The sequence below is a fragment of the Athene cunicularia genome (assembly GCF_003259725.1).
Source record: "Athene cunicularia isolate RWA chromosome 12 unlocalized genomic scaffold, athCun1 chr12_part1, whole genome shotgun sequence".
NCBI lineage: Eukaryota > Metazoa > Chordata > Aves > Strigiformes > Strigidae > Athene > Athene cunicularia.
The window spans coordinates 16,174,305-16,188,638 of record NW_020799116.1 but is presented as its reverse complement, the minus strand read 5'-3'; the positions used below and the strand labels follow the sequence as shown (position 1 = coordinate 16,188,638).

The 14,334-nt window shown below is 37.3% G+C and overlaps 1 protein-coding gene across 1 annotated transcript in view; it reads right to left on the bottom strand.

Moving 5' to 3' along the window:
- The window catches only part of TKT (transketolase), a 22,316-nt gene extending 12,554 nt beyond the window's left edge, over positions 1-9,762 (bottom strand). The window contains exons 1-8 of the mRNA XM_026857334.1: positions 9,622-9,762; positions 7,937-8,050; positions 7,178-7,275; positions 5,323-5,514; positions 4,421-4,539; positions 2,927-3,120; positions 2,157-2,321; positions 735-891 (exon numbers count right to left, since the gene is read on the bottom strand). Coding sequence (XP_026713135.1) covers positions 735-891; positions 2,157-2,321; positions 2,927-3,120; positions 4,421-4,539; positions 5,323-5,514; positions 7,178-7,275; positions 7,937-8,050; positions 9,622-9,705 — 1,123 coding nt within the window. The 5' untranslated portion in view covers positions 9,706-9,762. The remainder of the gene's footprint in view (positions 1-734; positions 892-2,156; positions 2,322-2,926; positions 3,121-4,420; positions 4,540-5,322; positions 5,515-7,177; positions 7,276-7,936; positions 8,051-9,621) is intronic.
- Between the last annotated feature and the right edge of the window lie 4,572 nt (positions 9,763-14,334).

The window sequence follows — 14,334 nt, the reverse complement described above, 5'->3', positions numbered from 1 at the left end:
CAGGATCGGGGGGGGCTGGATTGGATGACCTTTAAAGGTCCTTTCCAATCCAAACCATTCTATGATTCAATTTCCTGAATGACACAACAGCTTCATAGTTCCAATTTCATTAGTACTTCAAGGTTTCAGGTTTTCTTAATCAATACATTAACTGCTCCAGTAGTAAGAAATACTGAGATAAGTTGAAGCAATTACTTCAAACTGGTGATCTTCAAAGGCATAATCAAATAATGATACTTATCCCTTCTAAAGTGTTTTTGAGACTGGTGAACAAAAGCATCTGTGCAAGAATAAGTATCATTAGTTTCTCACTTTAGGGACTGGGAAACAAAGGTACAATAAGTACCCAACTCTTCTCATCACAAAGGATGTCAGCTACAAAGATGGAAAGGAACCTAAGCTCCTCACTTTCAATCCAATCCCTTTATATCAATCTATACTTGTAGAGTAGAAAAGCTTGTAGGGAAAAGTCCTACATTTATTAGGCCAAACTGTTAAAAGAGAAAAAAAGCAGATGAGCTGATGAAGGCTTGAAATCTTTCTCACTGTTTCTGAATTCAACGTGTCTGATAAAAGTGAATTGCAAATATGACTTCTTCCTATAAACGGTGGCATTGTTATGCCATCACAGTTATATTATTGATTGTCTCCACAAAGCATTACCAGTTTGACAGCTAGACATTTATCACTAAATGGATGGGTAGTGCTGATAAACAAGCCAGGGCTGCCCTTACCAATAGAAACACCGCAGTGCGACCCACAGAGGTTGATGTTGCTCTCAGAGATAGCAGCCATACGGATCTGGTCAAACGCCCGTGTGAAGAAGGTAGCAAAGGTGCTGGCAAAAGCAACAGTTCTGTCACGAGTGGCACAACCAACTGCAACGCTCACCTGAAAAGAAGGAGATTGTTCATGAGCAGTGAATTCCTCATTTATTGATTGCTTCTGAGAGATCATCTGTGGAACTTCCTTCCAGAACACTTCAGGAAGAAGCTCTCAATGCAGATTAAAAATCTCTATCCGGTCCTGCTCCTAATTGTTAGCCTTTTCAAAAAGGAAAGGAGGCAACTCACTCTCCCATTATCTATCCTCCAGCATCTTCTCTATACCTTGCCTCAACTGCTAGCTGTTACTGTTGATCCTTACAGGCAGCTTCTCTTCTTTATCTGCTCCAAGCAGCCATTCACAGAGTTTTAAGACCTATCTTCCTCTTCCTTTTCCTGGATCAAAGGCTTATGCTTTCAGTCCAAAGGACATAGTCCTACTATCTCCAGCAGACAAAAAATATCCTTACTAAGTGGGAATGAACTTACATTTGTTATTTGGACTGGTATTTACTGAAAGGGCCCTTCTTCACAAGATGGAAATTATAACAAGTTCCTTAAATTTTTTATTCCTACAATTATTCCATACATTTGTTTTACACAGAAACTGGTCTGCTCTGCATGGCAGATTTATCCTAGCGTGATGTAAATCCAAAATTCCTGACTCAAGCTTATGAAACTGCCCTAGTATAAAATTTGCAAGAGAGAGTCCACGGGTTCTTTGGTCATAAATCATTAAAGACACAACAAATTTCTGCCTGAATTTGCGTCTTTAAATTAATTTGCTTCAGTGAACCTATACAGGTGGCAACTGAAGACTCAGTCAAACAGATGAGACATCAAATTATTTTAGTCCTTTCTATACAAATGGCATCAGGCTAATTTTATTAACTGTTTCTCTGTCCTCATCTTTATACCGCAGTCTAGCCTAGAACTCATTGTCACCATTGTGACATTCCATTTCTTGTGAAGGGAAAAAAACCCACCACACTAAAGTCTTTTCAGAACTAAATCTCTACAAATCACCCTGTGGAAAGTATTACTGTTGTTTACACGTTGCCAACTCCTTGTGTTCTGCTGAAACACAGAAAATGTGACCACAAAAATAAAAAAAGAGGAGGGTTTAGGAAGGAATGATTAGAAGCACTCCTGTTGTATTATACTTGTAGTGCCATAGCCTAGGTTTTCCCTAAGAAGTGAACAAGTCAAATTAAATATCCATGAATACACACACAAAAAACCTATATTAAACCCCCACTCTCTGAAGACTCAGATTGGTCTCAGATCCTGCTGCATAATATCAGTTTTTCATAAACCCAAGAGCCCAGTTACCATGTTCTGTTCAGCAATGTAGCATTCAATGTAGCGATTGGGATGTTCTTTCTTAAAAAGCTCTGAGAAGGTGGAGTTCTTGGTGTCCCCATCCAAAGCAATCACTCGATCGTTAGCATGGCCCAGTTTTGCAAGTGCGACACCGTAAGCTTTGCGGGTAGCCCACTAGGAAGAGAAAAATATAACAGTATTGTTTTAACTTCTTGTTTCTAGAAGGGTTGGGGTTTTTTTTCATTTTTTTTTTCCCCCATAAGTTCATGCACATACTATTAAAACCAAACCAAAACACAACCAAAACCATTTTAAATGTTAGCAGGATTAAAAGTACATATGAGAACAGTGACACACAGAAGACTCAACAGAAAAAGAAAAATACAGTGAGGCATCAGGACACACATCTGGGCTGAAATCAACAACTTGCTACCAATCGAGCTAGGAAATTTTGAAAACCTTGGTTTCCAGTCATGGAAATTCACTTAACTTTGTGGAGTTTCTTTAACATTCAATACACATAAAATAGTTTGGATAACTGATAATGACCACAAAATGAAGAAGAGTGATTTGAGTCTTTATATTTTAATATATTCTTTCAATACCCAGTAGTTGAATGTCTGTGTGTCACACCACAGAGGCAGGTGATTACCAGGATACTCAAATAGGAGAGGTGGGTAGTTGAAATCATGGTAAGGGATAACACAAAGCACCTCCTGCCACTCAGTAAACAGTCTCACACTTCAAAGATAACTGTCAAACAGTGAAAAAGGCAGTACCTTTTCTCCCACTTTGTAAGTTGGTGGAGATGGCATCTTAATGTTTCTAATATTTATTATAGGTGCATCTTCTTCTGGGAGGGCTGGAGAAAGCTTTTTCTTATTTTGGATTTTGTCATCTATTTCCTGAATGACTTGTTCAGCCATGTTTTTTGGGAGGGGCTTTCCATGCCAGCTTTCCTTATCTTCAACACCTGTGTATTTAAAATTACATCGCAAATAAAAAAAATCTAAAAACTATTTAAGTTTTTAGCTGTAGATTTGACCCAGATAGAAGTGCAGCAGAATATGACAGCCTAGTATAGTCTTCCAAGGAAGAACTTCCTCATTATTCCCACTGTAAACAATTACAGACAGGTTTAAATACATAAAAGAAATACTCAAATTCCATATATTTCAAAACTAGTGATGAAATTCCAGCCTCTTCTGCTGAAATTGTTTTTGAATCAGCACCTAAAAGACCTGTTCCATAAGTGTGGCAAGAAGTAAACAGTAAATCAGGATGAACAGTTAACATGAAATTTCAACAGTTAGGCCTAAATAAACAAACTCAGCTAAGTTTCAAACAACAGCTAACCAAGCTGTCCAATTCAAACAAGACCTGATGTTTTACAGCTCTATTTTAAAAGTTTCTGAGGACTCTTATCTTGTGTACCTGGCAAAAATTATCTCTCGGGCTGATATGCTGCTTTTCACTAAGAATAATGAATTTTGCTTGATTACTCAAAGAAAAGGAATGAAGATATTCACTCCTGTTATTAATATTTATCTGGTCAGAAAGACAAATTCACGGAGTGGACTACAGAATCCTACACATCAGATCACATGAAATTACCTGCAGTTAGACCAGGTAGCTTATGTACCATATCTCATGCAGCTTTGTCAAAACTGTAAATGCAGCATCCCTCCTTGTTTTCTACACATTTATACTGCCTGGCTGGCAGACCCAGTTACGTGCAACACAGGGACCTTCTGGGACAAAGTCAATCCCTTCTCAAGAGTAGTCTCTGTGAGTCTAGGGATCAAGAGCAAGACAAGGAGTTTGCCCTTTTTTGCTAGGGCAATTTTCAAGACCAAGTCATATGGTCCAACATTCTCGCCTGCTGCGGCCATCTTGCAGACCTTTTTTTTTTTTTTTACTCTTTCTAAGGAGTACCAACTCAAGTACAGCCGACAGGAGAGGAAATCCTGCTCTGCAGCCAGGGATCTGTAAAAGCCCAGTCAACACGGAAGTGCACCTGGCTGGATAATGTAAAGAACCAAGACCCACATCTTTGTCTGCTTCCAGTGAAGTGTCAATCTAATGTAAAAGGCAACAAAGGTAAAGAACAAAAGGGTGACATTCTGAGTTTTCAGACGGTATGGTAGTATAACCAAGTCAAAAAGCTGACAGGTTATCAACCTTTTTCTAATGTATGAAATGTTAAACTTCTATATTTTTTAATGATTGCAGCTTTATCACATGTGTAGGTAAAGCAATAGACATCTTATTACCTGATATGCCTTTGCCTTTAAAAGTCTTTGCAATGATAGCTGTTGGCTGATGTTTGGCCTGGCCAAAGGCTTTGCAAAGTTCCTCCACACTGTGTCCATCAACGATGATAGCATGCCAGCTAGGAACACAAACAGATCAACTCTTTCTAAATGGTTTTAGCATGTGACATTCTCTGGTAGTTAGCAATAACAATAACGAATATTAACTTAATTCCAATGCAGTGTCTTTTTAAGAGACCCAAAGTATGCCAGAAACATGAACTAGTATTCATTTGAGATCATAAAATATCATAGTCCCTTTTTTACAATGCAAAATGAGTCACAGAGGGATTAACAGCTCCTAGCAAAATTCACAGTCCACAGATAACTGTTACCCTACATTTCTTCAGACACAATAGCCATTTTTAATTGCAAGAGCAAATCAAATGCCTATAAACCAGTTAAAAAAACTGATAATGAAAGTTGATTAAAATAATAAAAATTCTCCATCAATTTGAATGGCTGCTACTGTATCTGTCAGTTTTTGCATCTACATAGAAATGTACATTTCTAAACTAAATGAAAGCCAATACACCAAGAAATCTGTTAGGAGTAATGGTTTCCATGCCCTTTTTTCTGATCTACTGGCTATGACAGTACATTTGGTCACACAAACAGTCATTTAATGTGATAAAAACTACTTCAAGATCCTCTAACAAATTTATCTGAGTAAGCAGACCTTTTATTTTTCCTCTAAACAAAATATTTTGTTGCTTTTATTATTCCTGTTGTATAAATAAAAGACAACCAGTATCAGGCATTATGAAGGACTATCTTTCTTGGTGATGGTATGCTTTAGAGCTGAAAACTCATTTGAAAAACTCTGAAAAGCAAGTAAAACATACGGTTTCAAGACTACATACCCAAAGGCCTCACAGCGTTTCTGGTAAATTTCGACATGATGTTGCAGAGGGGCAGGGTCGCTTTGTCCCAGGCGGTTAACATCAAATATAGCAACCAGATTATCAAGCTTGTAAAACCCAGCAAAGGCCATTGCCTCCCAAACAGAGCCTTCAGATAACTCCCCATCTCCAAGCAGACAATATACTCGATAGCTAGATGATTAAAAAACAAAGTTTGATGTGTAAGCACAATTAAACCAAAGCAAATACAAATAAAAAAATACAAAATAAAATAATCTAATAATTCATAGTGAGAATTCACTGCTTTTTCCTTCCTGAGCTAAACTCCCTTGCTCAATGCATTTGCCTCATATAGCCTTATGTAACCTTCAACAAATTAAATTAAAATACTTCTGAGCTGTTACACATGAAAAAAATAAGATGAGAAATGCTGTACTCCTTTTCAAACCTTTGTCTCAAAAAAATCAGGTCTTAAGCCTCTTACTGCAAGGCTTGAATGAACAGGCCCATTAAACACTGTCACTGTGACTCAGCAAGATCACTAACAATGCATGAAAGGTTACTGTCTGCTTCCTCATTCCTACCATATACTCTCTGGAAGGACAACCAATAATTTAATTTCAGGAAACTATAAACTGGGGATGAACTCCACTAAGGATTAAAGCACGTTGCATAACCAAATTTAGAATTCAGGAAGATAACCAGCATGTTATGACTTTGTAGACTATTTCTCCAAACACCAAGCTTTTTATTTAGGTAAAACTGAGTTAGCAGTACTGCCTGATCTCTACAGAATTCAGCTGCTGTATTTTTGTTTTATTACCACTTTCTTTTTTTGAATAACTTTATAAATGTTAATCACCTATTAAAATTTTAAAAAAATGAATAGTAAATTAGCCTTTAAGTATATAATTTTTAAAATAATCAAGATGGCTGGTAGCGATTTTTTTTTACTAGACACTAAGCTATAACAGACTTTTGATCTGAATCCCACCAGCCTTAAGCTAAATCTGAACTCCTTCCATATAAGCTGATCCTCAGTACTGCATAAGCAAGACCACCTTTTTCTTCTGTCATGTAAGCACTGGTTAGATTTTTTCCACACATAGCATCTGCTAAACTCAATTAAAATCAGCAAGTCATCTTCCACAGAAATGATTTCAAGCTAGTGACGTGTAGGACACATTAACTGGGCAGCCTATGCTCGAATGTACTAGAACTGTCACATAAGATATATCAACTACATCAGGCTATTTTCCTCCTCATACAGATTTGCCTTCAGACATCTACTTTTCTAGTGCACAAAACAAATGGCAGAAGCAGTCATTTTTGTCTCTATGGAGTTGAGTGCCTTTCTGATAACGTTTTCAAGCCCTACTTTAAGATTCAATGGTGCTATTATTGACCATAACAGCTCCTTATCTAGATACATGTTCTCCATTATTTGTCATCTGACTTTGAACAGTCACATATCTAGTTTGTGTCTTCCTTCTAAGAGGACATATACCAGTCTCAAAACGGCCATCAATTACTCTCTGGAAGTTAGAGGCTGCTCCAACAATTTACTGTCTTCTCTGTTCAGGAACACCACCTTGCAATGCTGTCAGGTTACAAACAGAACACACATATGCACTAATTCTTGCTAATCTTTAAATTCTTGGCAGTTTCACTGGCAATGGCTTTGTAATTATCAGGCTAGTAATCTACCATTTAAAACCTGAACTTGAAATCAGATTTGGGAATGAAGAATAGAATAAAGGAGGTGGCTTTTTTCCTGACTGAGATAAGAATATAATTTATTTTCAAAAAAATTCCCATTGAATGCCTGTAATATGAAATATAAAAATGGAGTTACCTGGCTCTGTCAAAGAATTTGCCAGTGTATGCCATTCCACATGCAGCACCAAGACCCTGACCAAGGGATCCAGTAGCCACATCTGTGAATGCTTGTCTCTGAGAATAAAAAGACAACAATTATTTTACAGTTAAGAAACAGAGGAACTAAATTCCAGTGCTAGAAGATGGTTCAACATACATCAGAATTCAACTTATCAGTCATAACAATACAGTGCAAGTCCCTCAAAATCTTGCTGTGTTCCCCTTCTTTCCCTACAATGCATGCACCTTGATGATCAGTGTCACAAGCTAAAGAGGCTCTCTGAGAGGGAATGGTACCCATGGCCCAGGAATTTCTCAGCTATGCTTTTGACGGCACAGTTAAGAAGTCATGATTTTGTGTAAAAAAGAATCAACTGAAACAACTGGCTGAGAATTGAAAGACCAATGAAGAGACCAAACTGGATATAAACTCATGAACTACCTCAAAAGCTTCTTAAAAAATGAGAAGAGCCATGCTAGAACTTTATATAACCTTTTTAAAATGGAAAATACTGACATACAGGACTGCAGGGGAACTTTCCTACAACAATAAAGGTCATTTTTACATGCTCAAACACAGACACTAATTCAGTTGTGATGCCATAAATATCATCATCCTTCTTGTAAGTCTTTATCTTTCCCATACTGTAGCTGGCAACCAAGAATTGCTGCAAAATACATGTACTTCTTGTTTTACAGAAAAAAACACTTTATATCAAAAGTTATGAGCACTCACTGGTACTGGGTGTCCTTCTAAGACAGAATCAATTTTCCTCAAGTTCAGTAATTCTGCTTCTTGTAGAAAGCCTGCCTCTGCCCAAACAGAATATAAAATTGGTGCTGCGTGACCCTAGGGAGAAACATAAATTTTAAGCAAAGCACAAGTTTCACAATATCCTACTACCAAAGCAAAATTTTACAATGCTGACAAACCCTGAAATCAGATTCTTATGTCCACTAAGGAGGCATCAAGTTATAAAACACTTACAATGCAACATTCACACTGATGCTTGTTTCAAAGTCCCCCATGCCCCTGCTTAGAACATCCGATAGCTGACTACAGTTAATACAGAAAAAACACAGCACTCTTGTGGGCAGATGTCCTCAAGAAAATCAACATGGAAGAGTTAGAAGATCTCTTTCAGCCTTGCAGGTCCAATTCCAAAAAGTAGTTTTGATATCCAATACAAAACCTTGATTCAATTTGCTTAGGTACCAGTTTCAACAACAGAGCACTGTTCACTAAACCAGTAAGCAGACGGTGAGCAAGTGCCATCCCATTATAACTTCTTCAATACATATGTATTTAAGGTTAAGATGAAGTGAGTGACAACAGACAAAATTTTAAGCTTGATATGCTCAGATCCTTGTGTCCAGGTCCAACTGGACAACTGCAAAGCAGTGGTCATCTTCCACCCACAGAGTCAGGAGGAGTCAAAGCAGCATGCAGAGGTCTGAAGTTACCTAGCAGCTCTGGGCAGAAGCCCTGATTAATGACAGAGAGGTAAAGCAAACATGAAGAAGCCACTCTCTCTTACTGCTTTACCACCTCAGCATTAGCTGCTTGGTTCTCATCCAATGACTTATTTCAGAATGGCAATCAGAAGTGGCAACAGTTGTCATATCCAGTGAAAGGATATAATACACTATCAGCTACGCAGCACTACTGTAATTCACCACATGAAGAACTCGGACTCAGAGATGGAACCTGTCTCACTGGAGTACTTCATCTGCTATTTTTTACATCATTATGTTTTCTGAAGGCCCATCAAATGCCTTTATATGATATGATCAAAATGTCCCTGTGATTTGCAAGGACACAATGCAAAAGGGGACAGAAATACTAATGGCAACTCCAGATCATGGTTTTATGCATTTTCTGAACCACAGTGGCTTCAGAAGTAGTATTGACTTTAATATACTAGCACAGTAGGAATGGAAACTACTAACTGACCATAACTACTTCATATAATGCTCCCTGAAAAGCTGACAGTAATTAGTGCACATTGTGGCGTGACTGCAGGCATAACAGCATGGCTGCATTTAACAACTAGAGCACAAAAGCTAACTGTGACTTACTCATTAGAAAATCGGTTATGACAAAATAAACCAGACACTAATATTTCTTGATAGATTTTATAGACAATATAATAACATTATTTAATATTAGAATGACTTACCATAGTGAAGACTAATCAAGACACATTATACAGAGACTAATTATTTTTGAGTTATGCTACAACTTAACCAGCTTTTATTTGTCTTTCTGAAATAGACAAATTCCAACCTCTCAAATATTTCCAACAGATTTCTGCATAGATGCAAGCGTAAGTAAGCATAAGGATGGCAAGTACATCTAATTTACAGACAGACAGCTCTTTACAAGCAGACTGCAACAGTAAAGCGTAACAGTTATTTTACCTTTGAAAGAACAAACCGGTCGTTGCTGGCATTTCTGGGATCTTGCACTTTGTACCTCATGGTATGGAAAAACAGCACAGACATAATCTCTGCTGCACTGCAACATGATGTAGGGTGGCTACAAGTCAAGACAAACCCAAGATTACCACTTCTCGTTATTGATTGCTCAGGATTGTATCTTTAAAAGATCACTTTACAGTCCCCTACTCCTCAGCATTAAAATACGCAATCTGAAGTGTTTTTGATAACCCATCCCATCTACCATTACCCCAATGCCAATTAGTTGTACTTTGAGACAAAGGGAGCCTTCTCATCTAGCTCAAGTGGGTGTTAAAAGATAGACCCTGGTGACAGCTCAAGGACGTATCTTTTAGAGCTCTCCGTTCTTCTTCATGCCAAGGAACACCATCCTAATTGGTGACTGGAAAGCACAGGAAGCAGTACAACCCTGTGCCTGACATCATACTCTACCGATTTATCTGATGGCAGAAATTCACAGTGACGCAGAGGAAACAAAGACAGCTTTCCACAGCACCTGAGCTGCTCATGGAGTGAAGAAATTAAAAGCATGGCATCCTGACTTGTTCAGGCCCCATTGCACAGTCAGGGATTGGTAATGCAAGATCAACTTTTGCAGAATGTTCTGGACCGTTTATAAGTGTATAATGCAGGTACCATTTTATTTTAACATGTTAGAGCTGATAGAAACAAAATTCTGATTTCTAAAGGGGGCATTAAATAATACAATTCTTGTACTTTATCTTCTACTGAAACTGGACACAGAAATTTACTGTCTCCAGTAAACACCCAGATACACATTGTAAAGTACTCATTTGCTTAATATTTGACTAAGGAACCAACATTTTCTGCATTACATGTATATCAGTTTGAAATATTACACTAGATGGTCTATCAAACATTTATAAGTATCTGGGATAGCCCCTCCCACTGAACTATCTGGGACGACTTTTGCAACAATGTTCAACAGCAGCACAAATTAATACTTCAACCAGAACTTGCCTTAGAAATACACAGGCACATTTCAGAAGCAACTATGTCATATAGTAACAATAAGCAAATACAAAGTTACATGAAAGGGGTTATTTCACTTGTGATAAAGCTTAAAGGGGGTAAGGAGGCTCTTTAAACCTGTATGTGGGAAGTAGCATTTTTCAGACTTTAATGGTGTAAACAGGATCATTCTCAACACCAGTGGGTGCTACTGAAATACCAGAGAGTGAGTGATGAACAGTAAGAAGGTTATGGCTGCAGAAATCTGACCAGCTTTGAAAATAACTTGCAGTCTCATCTCACTTTCTCTTCTACCAATGTTTATTTTTCATCTTTAACAAGGTACTCTTAAAATATTTGACCCTCCTTGTAAAACAGGATAAACTTACTATGAAAGTGTCACACTTTGTTTCCCACATGTACATTTACCATGCATGTTAGGATTAGACAACACTTTCACTAGAATAATCAGAGTATTCTCTTCCAGTGGTCATAAACCTTCCCTCCCAACATCCCCAACAGCACTGTAATAAGATAATAAAAACATGCAAAACACTTGCAATCTATGAATTACGGTTAGTGTCCATCCCTTAGTAAGTACTCACACACAGGGAACCAAAAGAATTAGCTTTAAACCATGGTTCAAACATATTAGTAAATATTTATGTATTTGAGTTAATTGATAAGCCTTACATGCTTGTTTAAAGCTTTCATTCCTTTAATTTTATTAACTTTATACTTAACCATACTTCTATGAACTCCTGGTCTTGGTAAAAAAAGTTTTAAACAACCTAAAATGGTAGCATGTGGAAATAAAAAAAAAAAAGGTAGAAAAATTTAATAAATTACCTGAAAATTGGAAAAAAAATTTTTTTGTTAAAACTACAGGTTAATTAAATTACTTCCTACTAACAGAAATTGCCCAAAATTTAACTACATATCAGATACCAGAAATCATTCTAAAATCAACTACACAATTTTCTTTAAATATATCCATCTTAACTACTTCTAGAGGTCTTCTGTTGGTTCATACTTTTCTAATAAGTTCTGTTAAAATAATTCCTTCTTAAGCCTAGCAAAGTGTATTTGGATTACCTGTACAAGTAGAGAAAAAAGCCACATCAAGTCATTGCCACTGTTCTCACACAACCTCCCATGTTGTCCCCGATTAATGAACCACCTAGAACCTGGTGGTGGTGGTGTGATTAACTCACTTCTCTGCCAGATAGCTTCTACTGAAGAACTGCCTTAGCTTTGAAATATAGCCCACTAGTAGGAAACCAAAGTACATTAGAAGACTGAAATACTGGATCCACACAAATCAAGAGCACAATAATTAATTACTCTAATATAGGGGTTGGGTTGTTGTTTTTTTTTTTGGGTGGTGGTGGTGGTGGTGTATTTTTATTCTGCATCAATTTAGATTAGTTCCATTTACACATGTCTACATATTTCAACTAAAAAGAATAGCAGAATGTTAAAATGCAATACTGAGTGAAAGATAAAAGCTAAAAAATTGAAGGAAGAAGATAATCTGCCACAAGTGATCATACCACATGTTATGAAACTTAACTGCCTCTTAAGAAAGTCTTGCAACTTCCACTTTTAAGAATTTAATCATCTAATTCTAGGAAGCCAGGCACTGTTTCAAAACTGCAGAAATTTATCACTAGCTACAAAAAGAGACTCTACCAGTTTGCACTACTTATCTAAAATAAAAACTTCTTCCACACCCAAAAGCAAATATGTTCAATCTTTACAACTAACTTAATCAAATTTTTCCTCACCTAAGGCATTTTAAGCACAAGGGTTTTTTTTTCCCCAGTTCATTGAATTTTTCCAGTACAGATGGTAAAGTACTTAATGTTCGAGCATCTTCAGGATCAGACTATCTGATCCTTTTAGTTCTTGTCCAGGCAAAGGCTGTATTTTCTTTAACAAAAGATAGTACAAGTAAAGACTGCAAGTTGTGTTGCAATATATGCCACAGTTTACAGAAATTACTTCCTTGAAAGAAGTAGACAGGTCCTGTTTTGTTTGAAGTGTTTTTATGACAAGTATTTCCTCCAGCTTCACAAACTGCACCTTTAACACAAATTTCCTTAACAATGTCAGTGCAATAATAGTGATTTTTTTTTTTCCTATTAACTGGAAGCTTCTATTAAAATTTAACTTGCATCCCAACATCTTTCTACATTGTTAGTGTATACCAGCAATTTAAGCAAAGCTTCCAGTCTCATTCAGGTTTTGGAAAACACATTCATATTGTGTTTTAGAAATGTATGGGATTTGCCTAACACTGCGACAGACTAAATGTCTTTTTCTCTCAGGCACATTACTACACCATCATCTTGGTAGTCAAATCTTATTAATTTAGAAAATACAAGACTTGTCAACAGAATCTACCCTCCAGAGCCCATCTTTCATAATCTGCTCATTATCAGGTTGCGTAATAATGTCAGACTCTACACAACTCTAGTGCTAGAATAAGCTAGAGTGATTAATGAAATGCCTTTGTGCAAGAAGTACTCAGTATTGTAGCATACATGAATACCAGGAATAAAAAGCTTGAGTAAAATCACTTTTACTGTTTCTCCAGTATGGGGAGAATAGGTTTCCTATTGAATTTCATGGACCACAGTAAAGAAGCAAAGGCTGTAGCAAGATCTTTATTCTTAATAGCACATCAGGCAAAACAGAGAAATAATTTTATCTGTAGATAGGACAACAGATACCATACATCTCTGTCGCCTGCTTAAAATACACACTAGATGCTCAAGCTCTACTAAACAGATTTAGCACAACTTCCATCTACAATTTCACACAAGCTTACGTAACACTGCTTGTACATTGTAGCTTTGAAATAAATCTAGAATTAAAAGTGCAGTTGTTGGGTATCCCATACTTCTCTCTCCAGATTAGACCAAATAAGCTACGGCTTTGTAAAAACCCACTCCTATAGCTAGCTGAGAGGCTTCCCGTGTCCCAACACTCCATTTTACAGGAAGAACCAAAGCAGCATTTTCATTTGCTGCATGGAAAGGTAATGAGTAAAGTTCAATTTCTGTGTGTGTTGAGAAAGAGCTATGTGAGGTAGCCCATGCCAGACACAGTAAGGCAATTTAAAGAAGATTTAAAATATTTTACACACCATCTTTCTCCACACGAACCTCAGCATCCAAAGTTTTTTTTTTTTTTTTTTTTTTTTTTTTTTTTTTTAAACGCTACAGCCAGTTTCAAAGAGGTTCAAAGGAGGAAATTGCAACAAGATGGGATATAAAAAAAAAAAAAGGCAGCAGTCTATATGGAAGCACTCAAATGTATTATTCAAGCAGAAAAAAATAGCTTTAATTTTACATGAGTAAAAGCGGATTGTTTGCAGAGATTTTTTTCCATAGGTAAAGCACGATCAAAGGAAGGATAACCCTGGAATCTGCACACATCAGAGCCTACACTAAATCCTGTCCAGAGGCCTGAATAAACTGCCCATTTGAGACCGCGAGCATTGCACAGATAATCCCACTTGGGCTCACTTGAAATTCTGTGCAGAATTAGTTCCAACTGACGGGCACGAAATGAAAAAGAAACGGCTTGCGCCTCAGGCACAAATTCTTTGGTTTTCAGTCCTGCATCAACTTAGCATTCCCGGCCTCTCTCCGCAGTCACAACACCCGCCGGCCCCGGCCGTGCCGGGCGGCCTTT